This window comes from Budorcas taxicolor, chromosome 2 (genome assembly GCF_023091745.1).
Source record: "Budorcas taxicolor isolate Tak-1 chromosome 2, Takin1.1, whole genome shotgun sequence".
Lineage (NCBI taxonomy): Eukaryota > Metazoa > Chordata > Mammalia > Artiodactyla > Bovidae > Budorcas > Budorcas taxicolor.
In genome coordinates, this window is record NC_068911.1 from 22,085,107 (window position 1) to 22,098,016 (window position 12,910).

General features: G+C 40.7%; 1 protein-coding gene across 1 annotated transcript in view; it reads left to right on the plus strand.

Annotated features, from left to right (window-relative positions):
• Positions 1–12,910, plus strand: part of USP31 (ubiquitin specific peptidase 31) — a 78,007-nt gene that overhangs the window by 45,158 nt on the left and 19,939 nt on the right. Inside the window, exons 7-11 of the mRNA XM_052661533.1 lie at positions 4,733–4,910; positions 8,323–8,434; positions 9,035–9,129; positions 10,500–10,577; positions 11,204–11,333. Of these exons, the coding sequence (XP_052517493.1) occupies positions 4,733–4,910; positions 8,323–8,434; positions 9,035–9,129; positions 10,500–10,577; positions 11,204–11,333 (593 nt within the window). The remainder of the gene's footprint in view (positions 1–4,732; positions 4,911–8,322; positions 8,435–9,034; positions 9,130–10,499; positions 10,578–11,203; positions 11,334–12,910) is intronic.

The window sequence follows — 12,910 nt, forward strand, 5'->3', positions numbered from 1 at the left end:
GACAATTTGCAACACCAACAACACATTTGGCCCAGGAACTGTTAACAAATGTACAGTGCAGTAGTGATTCAAGGTGTTTTGCAAAGAAGATGAGAGCCGAGAAGATGAGCCTAGTGATCAGCCATTGGAAGTTGATGGTGATGATTGAGAGCCGTCATCAAAGCTGATCTTACGACTACATGAGAAGTTGCTGAAGAACCCAGTGTTGACCATTCTATGGGCATTCAGCATATGAAGCAAATTGGAAAGGTGAAAAAGTGCAGTAAGTGGGTACCTCATGAGTTGACTGGAAATAAAAAACATCGTTATGAAATATTGTCTTCTCTTATTCTACACAGCAACAACGAGCCATTTCTTGATCAGATTGTGACATACAATGAAAAGTGGATTATAAACGACAGCTGGTGATGACCAGCCAGCTCAGTGGTTGGACTGAGAAGAAGCTCCAAAGCACTTCCCAAGGCCAAACTTGCTCCAAAAAGAGGTCACGATCACTGTTTGGTGGTCTGCTGCCCATCTGAGCCACTTGAGCTTTTTGAATCCTGGCGAAACCATTACATCTGAGAAGTGTGCCCAGCAATTGATGAAAACTACAGTGCCTGCAACCAGTATTGGTCAACAGAAAGGGCCCAGTTCTTCTCCACAACAACAACTGACCACACTTTGCACAACCAACGCTTCAAAAGTTGAATGAATTGGTCTACAAACTTTTGCCTCTTCCACCATATTCACTTGACCTCTCGCCAACCAACTACCACTCGATAAGCATCTCAACAGCTGTTTGCAGGGAAAATGCTTCCACAACGAATAGGATGCAGAAGATGCTTTCCAAGAGTTTTTATGCTACAGGAATAAACAAACATTTCTTATTGGCAAAAATGTGTTGATTATAATGGTTCCTATTTTGACGAATAAAGATATGTTTGAGCCTAGTTATAATGATTTAAAATTCATGCTACAAACCCTTAATTATGTTTGCACCAACCTAATATATTCCATCTTCTTTCCCATGTACCCTATCCAGATTTACTCTTTATTCCTTGAACATGCCACATGCTTTTGTACTTTCCCTCCTGTTTGCTCTGCTGAAAATTCATTTCTGCAGCTTTCATTAACACCTACTGTGTCTCCCCTAAGCACACATTCCAATCTCCTCATCCCACTTGTCCTAAGCAGGCACTATTCTGCTTTCTGTCTCTGTAGATTTTTCTAGTCTAGATGTTCATATGAGTAGAATCATATAATATGTGGCCTTTTGTGACTTGTTTCTTTCACTTTGCATAATGTTTCCAGGTTCATCCATTATAGCATATATCAGTCCTTCAGTTCTTTTTATGGCTGAATATTATTCTGTTATATGTATATACCACATTTTCTTTATCCATTTTTCTGTCGATGGGCATTTGAATTTCCACCTTTCGTCTGTTATGAAATAGTGCTGCTGTGACCATTCATGTACAAGTATTTGTTTGAATGCCTATTTTCATTTTTTTTGGAGTATATACCTAGAAGTGTAAATGCTGGGTCATATGATAATTCTATGTTTAACTTTCTGAGAAATTGCCAGACTGTTTTTAATAGAAACGGCATCATTTTTTCCTTCCCACCAGCAATATATGAAGGTTACAGTTTCTCCACATTCTTGCCAATAGTTGTTATTTTAGCCATCCTAGTGAGTGTGAAGTGATATGTTATTGTGATTTTTATTTGCATTTTCCTAATGATAAATGACGTTGGTCATCTTTTCATGCATTTTTAGGCCATTTCTTCTTTAGAGAAATGTCTGTTCAAGACCTTTCCCTCCTTTAAACTTGGGTTGCTTATCTTCTGTTTTTCAGTTATGTGTTCTTTATGTTTGCTGGGTACTAGACCCTTGACAGATATATGATGCAGATATTTCCTCCCATTCTGTGGGTTATCTTTTCACTTCCTTCATACTGTCTTTTGATGCATAAAAGTCCTTAATTTTGATGAAGTTTAGTTTATCTTTTTCTTCTTTTGTTGCTTTTGCTTTTGATGTCGTTTCCAAGAATCCATCACTAAAGCCAAGACCACGAAGATTTATCTGTTTTCTTCTAAGAAAACTGTAAGTTTTAGCTCTTAGATTTAGGTCTTAGATTCTTTTGAAGTTAATCTTTGTGTGTGGTGTGAAGTACCATTCTTTTGCATGTGAATGTTTGGCAGCCCCAGTACCATTTGTTGAAGAGATTTTTCTTTCCTCGTTGAATGGCCTTGGTGCCCCCGTTAGCAGTTCTCTTCTTCCTCTTTTCCTTCACCTCTGCTTCCACAGGTCTCTGGTGCCTTTAGTTTCTGAACCTGTGGTAATTCTGTATTGTGGGTTGGTCAGCTTTCCCCACTGCCAGCTTAGGATTCAGTTTCCTCTCTGTATTTTCAGGCATATGCTTTTGTTTTTTTTTTTTAAGTTGCTTTCTAATTTTAATTGCGTCATAGTAAAAGGCCAGAAAGCCTGTCCTCACTTCCCCAGCCCCACACTGGCAGACTGACTCCTGCTCTTCCGTGTTCCAGCGTGGCTGCTGCTGGTCTCTGACACTAGCGTCTTGTGTGGAAATGCTGGTTTCTTCTCTGTCCTTCCTACCATACTGTGAAATTCTTTGTAGCTGGGACTGCATTTTGCTTCATCTTTCTGTACCCAGAAAGATGAGTATAATTCCTAATACATGGTCAGAGCCTTTCCCCAAATCCCCTTTCATATCCCAGTTGCTTAGGGTTAACACTGTTTCTATTTATAAATGAATTTGGTGAGGTCCATGGTTATATAAGTGCCTTTGTTGGAAGAATATAGCACTTAGCGAATATGTGTAAGCCTCTGCTCTTTACAAAGGCCTCATCAGTATTTCGTTGATGCCTGTGAGGCTATTCTTTTCCCCATTTTACAGGAGAGGGAGCTGAGACTTAGAGAGGTTAGGTCAGGGGCCCAGGTCACACAGCTGGTAATGGTGGGGCTAGACTTTGAATGTGGAGCTTGATTTTTCAGCAGCTGAGTGTATCCTCTCATCTCGTTAGGAATCCTGATCACTTTTAGCAGAACAGGTCTTTCCAACCTTACCTCTGCTAAGAACCTAGGAAAATGAGCCCATTAATTGTCTCAAATTCAGTATTGTCTCAAATTCAGTATTTTCTCATACCAAAGTTTAAAATGGTTATGAAGTGAAACCTGCTGCTCTTTCGTGATTTCTTTATGGTATTTAAGCTTAAGAGGTTTTCTTTACTAGCTTGGTGAAGATTCAATTCTTCCTTATTTCTAGTTTCTGTGTTCTCATTTTTAGACTCTAACTAATTTGGAATTTATTTGGTATTAACTAGATTCAACAAATGCATAGTTAATACCAAAATAAATTTGTTCAATACCTGTTGCTGGGTATTTAGCTTATTGCTGGAGTATTGCTATGAATACTTTTGTGTAAACCAGCTTTTATTTTATTATCTTTCTGGTAATACTGTTATTATTTCTTTGGTGTGGTGGTGGTGGAGGGCTTCTTTTCTCCAGTTGGGATATCATTTCCTTAGGCTGTCCTTCCAAAGGATTAAGGAAATGAGCGGTTATTTAGTCAAGCACTTACTGAGCTAAGTGTAAGACCTTGTACTAGATGCTAACTTCCTTAGTACCTCTGATTGGCAGATAGCTCTGCTCTGGGGCATGTTCAAAGACCTGGATTTTGAAGACCTGCACAGGCCAGCACTGTGCCTGTCAAACATACATTTTTGTTCACTTTCAGTTCAGTTCAGTTCAGTCGCTCAGTCGTGTCTGACTTTTTGCAACCCCATGAATCGCAGCAGGCCAGGCCTCCCTGTCCATCACCAACTCCCGGAGTTCACTCAGACTCACGTCCATCGAGTCGTTGATGCCTTCCAGACATCTCATCCTCTATCATCCCCTTCTCTTCCTGCCCCCAATCCCTCCCAGCATCAGAGTCTTTTCCAATGAGTCAACTCTTCGCATGAGGTGGCCAAATTACTGGAGTTTCAGCTTCAGCATCAGTCCTTCCAAAGAAATCCCAGGGCTGATCTCCTTCAGAATGGACTGGTTGGATCTCCTTGCAGTCCAGGGGACTCTCAAGAGTCTTCTCCAACACCACAGTTCAAAAGCATAAATTCTTCGGCACTCAGCCTTCTTCACAGTCCAGCTCTCACATCCATACATGACCACTGGAAAAACCATAGCCTTGACTAGACGGACCTTAGTAGGCAAAGTAATGTCTCCGCTTTTCAATATGCTATCTAGGTTGGTTATAACTTTTTATTGTAGATCAATCCAGTCTAGTTGATTAAAGTTCTGTAATGGCTGTGAGCGTCTTAGACGCCTGGGTCTAAATCAAAGAAAAGGAGCTGCCTTTGGAATATTTAAGATTGTTCCACATATAGTGGTCTTTATTGTTTATTAAAAAAAATTTGGTTGCTGGTTGTATGGACTCACTTTAAGTCTGTCCTGGAGAGTCATCCTGCAGACTTGCCATTCTAAAACCAATATTCATTGAAGTGAATCGTTTTAATGTTCAGTTTTTAAGGTAGGTAAGGCTAGTTTAAATGATATAATGGATGCCAAGAATTTTTTTAAGGGCTGGATGAGTAATCTCAAAGTCAGTCATTTGTTCCTCATTCAGTTGCTGTGTAAATAACATAGTGACAACTTAACTTCTCTGATGGGTATGTTTTTTATAATGAAAGAAAAAAGACATTTGAAGAGATAAAGTAAGTTTTCATTTTATTTTAGGAATTCACTTAAACAACAACCTAAACCACTTGAAGTTTGGCTTGGATCATTATAGACTGTCTTCTACACAAGCAGCAGCAAAGCAGGGGAAAGCGGACTTGCCCCTCTCAAGAGCAGGAAGCGACAAGATCGTTCTGTTAGTGTGCAACCGAGCCTGCACTGGGCAGCAAGGGAAAAGGTGACAAGCAACTTACTTTCCAATAAGTATAGAGACTTTAAAAGCCTAACATTTTCAAATATTTTAAAAAGGAGGGATTAAAAAATCCTTACTCTTGAGTACTTAATTTTTGATTCTGATATTTAGAAAGAACATGTGTGTAAGTTGACCTGATTTGAGGGGTTGACACGGGGAGAATATAAAATTAGGATGATAGGATCTGAGTTAGGATGGCTTTCAAGCTCACGTAGTTTTCAGAGGCACGTTTCTTATCTGTATTTTCAGCTCAGGATCCTCCTGGAGCTCTAGACTTCTAGACCTGTATCCAGCTACTTTCTTTACAGCTTAAAAAAAAAAAAATCTTAACAAAGCTGCTTGGAGGGCATGTGCACCTCAATCTTGTGTTCCAAGCTGAACTCATTGTCTTTCCCTATAAACCTGACCCTCCCATCATTTCCTGTTCCGGCAAATGGCACCACTATTCATTCAGCTGTATTTAGTCAGACGTTTGGGAGTTAGATATCTCTCTTAAATCTGTTTCCCTCTCTAAGGATTTATGGGAGTTTTAGATTGTCTTTTAAAGTAACATTATCACACTAGTAATGTAACTTGAGTAATAACAACATATGGATGTGTTTCAGGGAGGAAGGATACAGTGTTTCTAATATTAGAGTAGCATTTATATTAACCTTTTAAAATGTTTTGAAATAAGTTTCTTATTTAAGAATGGAAAATAACATAACTGCAAAATGTGTTGATTTGTATATTTATGATGTTCATTAGCGAGTGTTTATAGTGTGTTGGGCACTATTCTAAACACTAGGGGTACAGCAGGATCTGTATTCTCTTGGTGCTTGCAACCTAGTTAGGACAGAGCCACTAAAGACAAGTAAACATTTAATTTCAGACAGTTATTGTTACTTTGAAGATATTAAAACATGCTGGTATGATAGAATGTGCTGGTGGGGGTCTGGCTGCTGCTGCTAAGTCATGTCAGTCGTGTCCAACTCTGTGCGACCCCATAGACGGCAGCCCACCAGGCTCCCTCGTCCCTAGGATTCTCTAGGCAAGAACACTGGAGTGGGTTGCCATTTCCTTCTCCAGTGCATGAAAGTGAAAAGTGAAAGTGAAGTTGCTCAGTCATGTCTGACTCTTAGCCACCCCATGGACTGCAGCCTACCAGGCTCCTCCATCCATGGGGTTTTCCAGGCAAGAGTACTGGAGTGGGGTACCATCTGGCAAAACTACATTAATGAGGAAAGTGAAGGAGGGCCTTCCTGAGGAGGCGGTAGCTGGGCCAAGCCAAGTGAGAAGTCGTGAGCTATGTGAGCCTCTGGGGAAAAGATCTCCTGAAGAGGGAACATTGAGTACAGAGTTGCTGAGATTATGGCTGAGTAATATTCCATTGTTGGAGAAGGCAATGGCACCCCACTCCAGTACTCTTGGCTGGAAAATCCCACGGATGGAGGAGCCTGGTAGGCTGCAGTCCATGGGGTCACTAAGAGTCAGACATAACTGAGCAGCTTCACTTTCACTTTTCACTTTCATGCACTGGAGAAGGAAATGGCAACCCACTCCAGTGTTCTTGCCTGGAGAATCCCAGGGACTGCAGAGCCTGGTGGGCTGCCGTCTATCGGGTCGCACAGAGTCGGACACGACTGAAGCGACTTAGCAGCGATATTCCATTGTATGCGTATAGTACATCTTTATCCAGTCCTATGTCCATGGACATTTAAATTGCTTCCATTCTTGGCTATTGCAAATGTGCTGCAATGAATATTGGGGTGCATGCATCTTTTTCACCGGGTATTACTGGCTGAAAGGGAAGGGGAGGAATAAATTGGGAGATTGGGATTGACATACACATACAACTATCAATATATTTATAAAATAGACAGTTAATAAGGACCTACTGTGTAACACAGAGTTCTACTCAATACTCTAGCCTATGTGGGAAAAGGATTAAAAAACGAGTGGATATATGTATATGTAAAACTGATTCGTTTTGCTGTATACCTGAAACACAACATTGTTAATTAACTGTACTGGAATAAAAATTTTTTTGAAGAGATGCTGAAATTAGCAGGAGCTTGGCATGTTTAAGGACAGAAGGAAAGGCAGCTCATCAGACTTAATCTAAAATAAAGAACTTATGGAATCCCTTTCATGATGCTGATCTCTTAAAAGTAAAGACATTGTCATATGAAAAGTATGGCTGCTGATTTACACATCATGCTTATAACATATTTCACATCACAGTTGTTTTTAGGCAGGTAGGCTTACTGTTGAATTCTACTGTGAGTAAACTGGTACTTGTTAGGAGCAGGTTTCTTGGTGACATTAGCACCTCTGCTTTGGCCTAAGTCAGGCTCAGTCTGTGTATTCATTTGTTCATTCATTCATTCAGCATCTACTGTTTTCTAGGCATCGGCTCTTTGGGCTAGTAAGATAAATCAGTCATAGTGCCTGCTATCAGATAACGCAGTCTGTTGGTGGAGGCAGGATAAGCAGGTGGTATTTGCAGTGCAGCAGTGCTTGGTTCCCAGAGCTCGGGGTACCACTGGGTCCTTATATGGGCGAGTAGGAAATAGCTTAAGAGTGACAAGGCTTTTCCAAGCTGAGGGAATTGACTGCCTGTTGAGGGTGTGAATTGGATGCAATCAAGGCAACAGCAAGTAAGTCTGAATGGCTGGGGCTTGGGTGAGAGTTGAGGCTAGACCAGTGCTCCCCAGCGTGGCTGCATCTTAGAGCCATCTGGGGTTGGGGGGCCTAAAACAGTCTCAGTACTCAAACCACAGACCAGAGCGATTACAGCAGAATCTCATGGGTGTCACTGTATTTTAAAGTTCCCTTGCTGATACCAGCCTGTATGCGTGGCTGAGAACCATGGCTCTGCCTCTCATTCTCCTTGTGAGCTCAGCATGGGATAGGAAACCTGGCAGTGGCCACATGGCTTCTCCCCTTGACTAGAGCTGACTTTTAATGTCACTTGCTTGCCAGTGTCTTCCTCGTCAGACCACCAGGATATGGCCGCCTCCCTGCGAGGCCTCCCAGCCCTCTCTCTCTATTCCTCTGGCACCTAACCCCTTACGTGTTTGATCCATGTTATTTGCTAGACTCTCGTCCATGCCCACCTGCCTTTCTCACTGTCTCCACTAATTCTGTCATCTTACTACCTATTATCATGGTAGCATACTTTATTGGAAGCCATTGTGGTGTATAAGTTGTTAAATTTCATTTATAAATCTCAGTTTCTCTTCTGATTCTTTTCATCCACTTAAAGAGTGTTAAATTTCCTATTTGCTTTCTTTTGAAAACTGCCCTAAAACTAGTTGTATTGTGATTCTGTTTAAAAAGATCATGAGAAAAGAGTTACAGTATTGAAAGAATTGTCATACTTTTTAAGGTGATGACAGTTATTTATGTATGTTAGATTTGGACTACCTTTTGTGCTGCACCTAGAGAAGACAATAGCATGGGACCTTCTGCAGAAGGAAATCTTGGAGAAGATGAAGTACTTCTTGAGGCCTACAGTTTGCATTCAGGTGTGTAAGCCTTTTGATACTCCAGAATAGCATGTGTGTACCCCATGCAGAAACAGTCACCACAGTGAGATGGGAAGTTCAGACCTTTGACCTTGGGAAGACTGGCCACTGTGCTGGAGTGTTGGGGAGCCCCAGAGAAAAGCTCCTTAGCAGAATCTGCATTCAGGTTTTCCAGACTGAGAACTTATCCCTTGTTTTATGAAGGGAGCTGGCTCTTGCAAAGTTTTCTGTGAACTGCCGGGTATTCCTTTATGTTTGTCTAATAAAGTTTAGCACGTGATCAGCTTTTGTAGAGAGAGAGATTTTGTAGATAAACTATGTTTTCAAAATTTTGACTACTTTGTTAAGGCGTCTGTGGGAAACTTAATGTTAAGCTAAAGCAGCATGTTACTTGTCTTGCATAACATTTGATATGTAAATTGCTTTTGGGTCAGTCATATTTAACGTGTCTTAGAGTGGCTTGGCAACCTCACGGAATATTGCAGAGAAGCATTTTGTAGAACAGTGTGCTTTCCCGCTAACCTGGCTGGGAAATGCCCCTGTGAACCACATACCCTGGAAGAGAAACCGAACCTGATTTGCCTTTGCCGTTTGACGCAGGTGTGTCCATTCAGTTTGCGTGTGGTCAGTGTTGTGGGAATAACGTACTTGCTGCCCCAGGAGGAGCAGCCTCTGTGCCACCCGACGGTAGAAAGGTAAGAAAAAAATCGCCTTCTAGGATTTCATGTATGCTTGTGTGTAATTTCTAGTGATGTTTGATGTAATTTCCGTAGAAGAGTGGTAGGTTCTTCAGGCTCATTTAGAAAGTAAACCCTTACTTTACTTTGATTCATATTTGAGTGGGATATGTTTTATGATCATTTTTGGAATCAGGAAAACCTAGAGTACTTATGTTAGGAAACTAAATTGGTCTAAGTCTCAGGATGATAGATGAATTACACTTGCATATTCACCAAGATTGAAGTTTTCCAAAGTAGAATTCTAATCACAACAATTTCCTCCTTGAAATCCGTAAATGATAAGCCCAGTTTCTCTACAGTTTCAGCCCTGACTGCTGCTTTTCTGTCAGGCCTCATTTTTTCCCCACTGTCTCAGACCTTCAGCAGCATCAAAGCGCTGAGGGTTGTTTGAACGTAACAGCACGGGTCTACATGCGCCTTCCCATGTGCAGCCTCTCTGTTAATAATTCCTTTCCTTTGAGACTCTCTTCACACTGTCCCCTCCCCCTGTTTGCCCCCAGAATTAGTCTCTCCCCTATGCTACTTCTGTGCTTTTTATACACTTCTGTCCTCTTACAACACTCTACTGTATTAATAAAATAATAGACATATGTGTACACAGACACACTACACATATATGAATATATATAAAACACAGTATTGCCTCTATTATAATGCCTTTTCCAGTAAATATTGAAGTGCCTGCATTTCAGGATTCCAAAAGAGTATGCAACATAGTTCTGTTCGAAAGGAATTCACTGTTTGGCTTTAGAAATTAGAGTTAATAGATTAGATAATGATCTAAAACATTGCAAAAAATAAAAAGTATTTGAGAAGTAATATTGACTGTTAATGCTGAGTGTTTCAGAAGATGGCTGAGGAGCCAAGGAGCTCAGGGGCAATAAAGAGGTAAAACTTGAGGGGTCCCTTGCAGGAAGGCATAGTTTACATTGGCATGGGCACAGTCCTGGGACCAGGCATGATGCATGGAGGGAGGTGGAGAGAGGCGGAATCGTTCTGATTGTTGTCTAGCCTCTGGTTTGGTGAGAAATTAGACAAAAATTGGAAAGAGCATACCCTCTAAGAGTTACATGGATAGCCTTATAGTGTGGTACTAAATTTCTTCCCGTATCTTTATTTCCATGTCGAATGTTTTAATTTAAGGATTTCTCAGTCCAGTTGTAATCAAATCATTAAATATGAGGTTATAATGGTCAGAAACTTTTTCTGATGGGGACCAATGATGAAGATTTTCAGCAATCACACTATGATTTCAGATGGTTCACATATTTAATTAAAATCATTTATTTGGAAAGTAATATGTGACTCTCTTCTCTATCCTATAGGGCACTAAAATCTTGTGGACCAGGCGGTACTGCTCATGTGAAATTAGTAGTAGAATGGGACAAAGAGACAAAAGATTTGTAAGTATTTTCTTACTTAGTGTTTATATAGTCAATTGTCTTGATGCTTATTTTAATAGCATACGTTTGAGCTTTCAAATTAGCTGAAACACAAACCTCTCTTTTCTTTAGCTAACTATCCAAGTGTATTGCTAATCCTTTATTTAAGCAATGTATTATTTCTCTCCTATACATTCTGTTGTCTGGATCCCCAAGTCTTAGAACACTTGTTTGCTGGTAATGAGACAGAAGCTATATATTCAAATTACTTTGATTATTATTACAGGCCCATTAACTGTAGCTGCCGCTGCTGCTACTAAGTCACTTCAGTCATGTCTGACTCTGTTCAAGTTACGCCAAAGGCATGCCCTTTAATACAAAAGGATAAGAATATATGAATTAATCAGCATAGTGTGTGGCTAGTCCCGGAAAAACCAACTGCAGATTATCTCTTGAAAATGACTTTGTAGATTGAGAACTTTTCAAGAACATTTTGGATCCTGGAAAAGCTGGATTGCCCCTTTGCTCTCTTACATGGTGATCTTCTCAGTTATGAATTTACAGGCAGGTTGTGAAGCGGTTAATCCTATTTTCGTGTCAGTTTGCATGACCGTCTCTGATGTGTGCTTTTCTGCCCCTCACTGCAGTTTGTTTGTAAATACTGAAGACGAGTATATCCCTGATGCCGAAAGTGTCCGGCTACAGAAGGAGCGTCACCATCAGCCTCAAACTTGCACTTTATCCCAGTGTTTCCAACTCTACACCAAAGAGGAGCGGGTAAGGGTGGGCAGCGTTCGCTGGGTGATGAGGGTAGTAGGGAGGCACCAGCGTGGGATGACCCTGGAGAAGAACAGATTATGCCCGAGATGACCTCAAGAATTGGTTGCATTTATGTAGCTTCTGCACATGTGTTAGTGTTAACACGCATCTTAGTGTTAATCCTTTTAGGACTTTAACAAAAAGCAGTTTAAATTTCTGGAATTTCTGGAAAAAAATGTTCTAGACACATATCTTTGTATAGTTCTTTTTTTTCCTCCTCTTTAATAGTTAATGATTAAGTTATTTTTTTTTTGGTTTTAACTTTGAGATTAAATTATTTTCCTTTGTAACTAGGTCAGTGGTTCTCAACTTTTTGGTAGTGAAAACATGGATGCCAGGACTTATTAAAATTAATTAAAATGGAAAATTCAGTTCCTTAGTTGCATTAGCCGCATTTCAAGGGCTCAGGAGACACTGGCTGATTGCTCTTGTTTTGGGCAGTGTAGATACAGACGTGCATCTGTACAGTGTAGGACAGTATGGTTTAGACCACTTAGCATGGTGTTTGCAGGTTATAGGGATTTGGTAACTGAGATAGTGGATGGGACCCTTGACTGTGTGTTTTTTCAACAGGAATATTTAATAGCAAGGTAGATAACATATGCTTATCTAACATATTTTTATATAACGAAGCTAAAGCAAAACATCCTGTTCATTGGATAAATATAGCCTGCTTTATGTGTGTATAATTCAGAGCAGTTTAAAATACACTATAATTTCAAAACTTCAGAATTTGAATAGGTGCCAGTGTTGTCTCATTTTTTCCTATGAGAAAAGAAAACGCTTCTGAAAATCATTTGAGGCTTGGATCAAAATTCTATACCTATTTTCTTAGGATCACTCTGTAGAGTCTTCATGATTCAGATGATACAAGGGAAGCTTCAATTCAACTTTCCTTTTAGAGGAGACATCCCAGCTCTCATAAACTCATCAACCAGGAGAATGTTGGTGGCAGTTACAGGGCAGGAGTGATGAAGCTGATTCTTTACATAGTGGTCATCTCGTATGCCTTCCATTGGCTCATCTGCGTTCAAGTCCACACCCACAAGCTGACCTGATTCTGAATATTCTGCTTGAACTTAACCTGGTGTTTCCTGAAGGTCAGAACCCAAGTTCTGAGCAGGAACCTTGTGAATAGTGAGCAATTCACTAGCAATACTTGGACTCCCAAGTTGGGCCCTGCCCCTTACACACTGGACTTGTATACAGGCCAGGCTGTCATCTGCCACTGCCACGCCCGCTGCACCAGCACTGGGGCGGCACAGCCATCATCGTAGTAGCTGTGTAACAGCCCTCAAGCCATCTTTTATTGCCTCTTTGATTTGCATGAGTGTGTACTTATTTTTTCCTTTGACCAGTAATGTCACAGATGTTGCATTTCTCAATAAAGGCGAACTTGTCTTCTCCCAGTGTGTAGCCATGACAAGTTCAGCATGTCCCAAACAACCAGGATTCAGGTTATCAAAAGAATTTAGAGCTACTCCACCACAGGCCAGAGTCAGCTTCTCCACCTTGCTCTTAGCTCTGTGCACAGC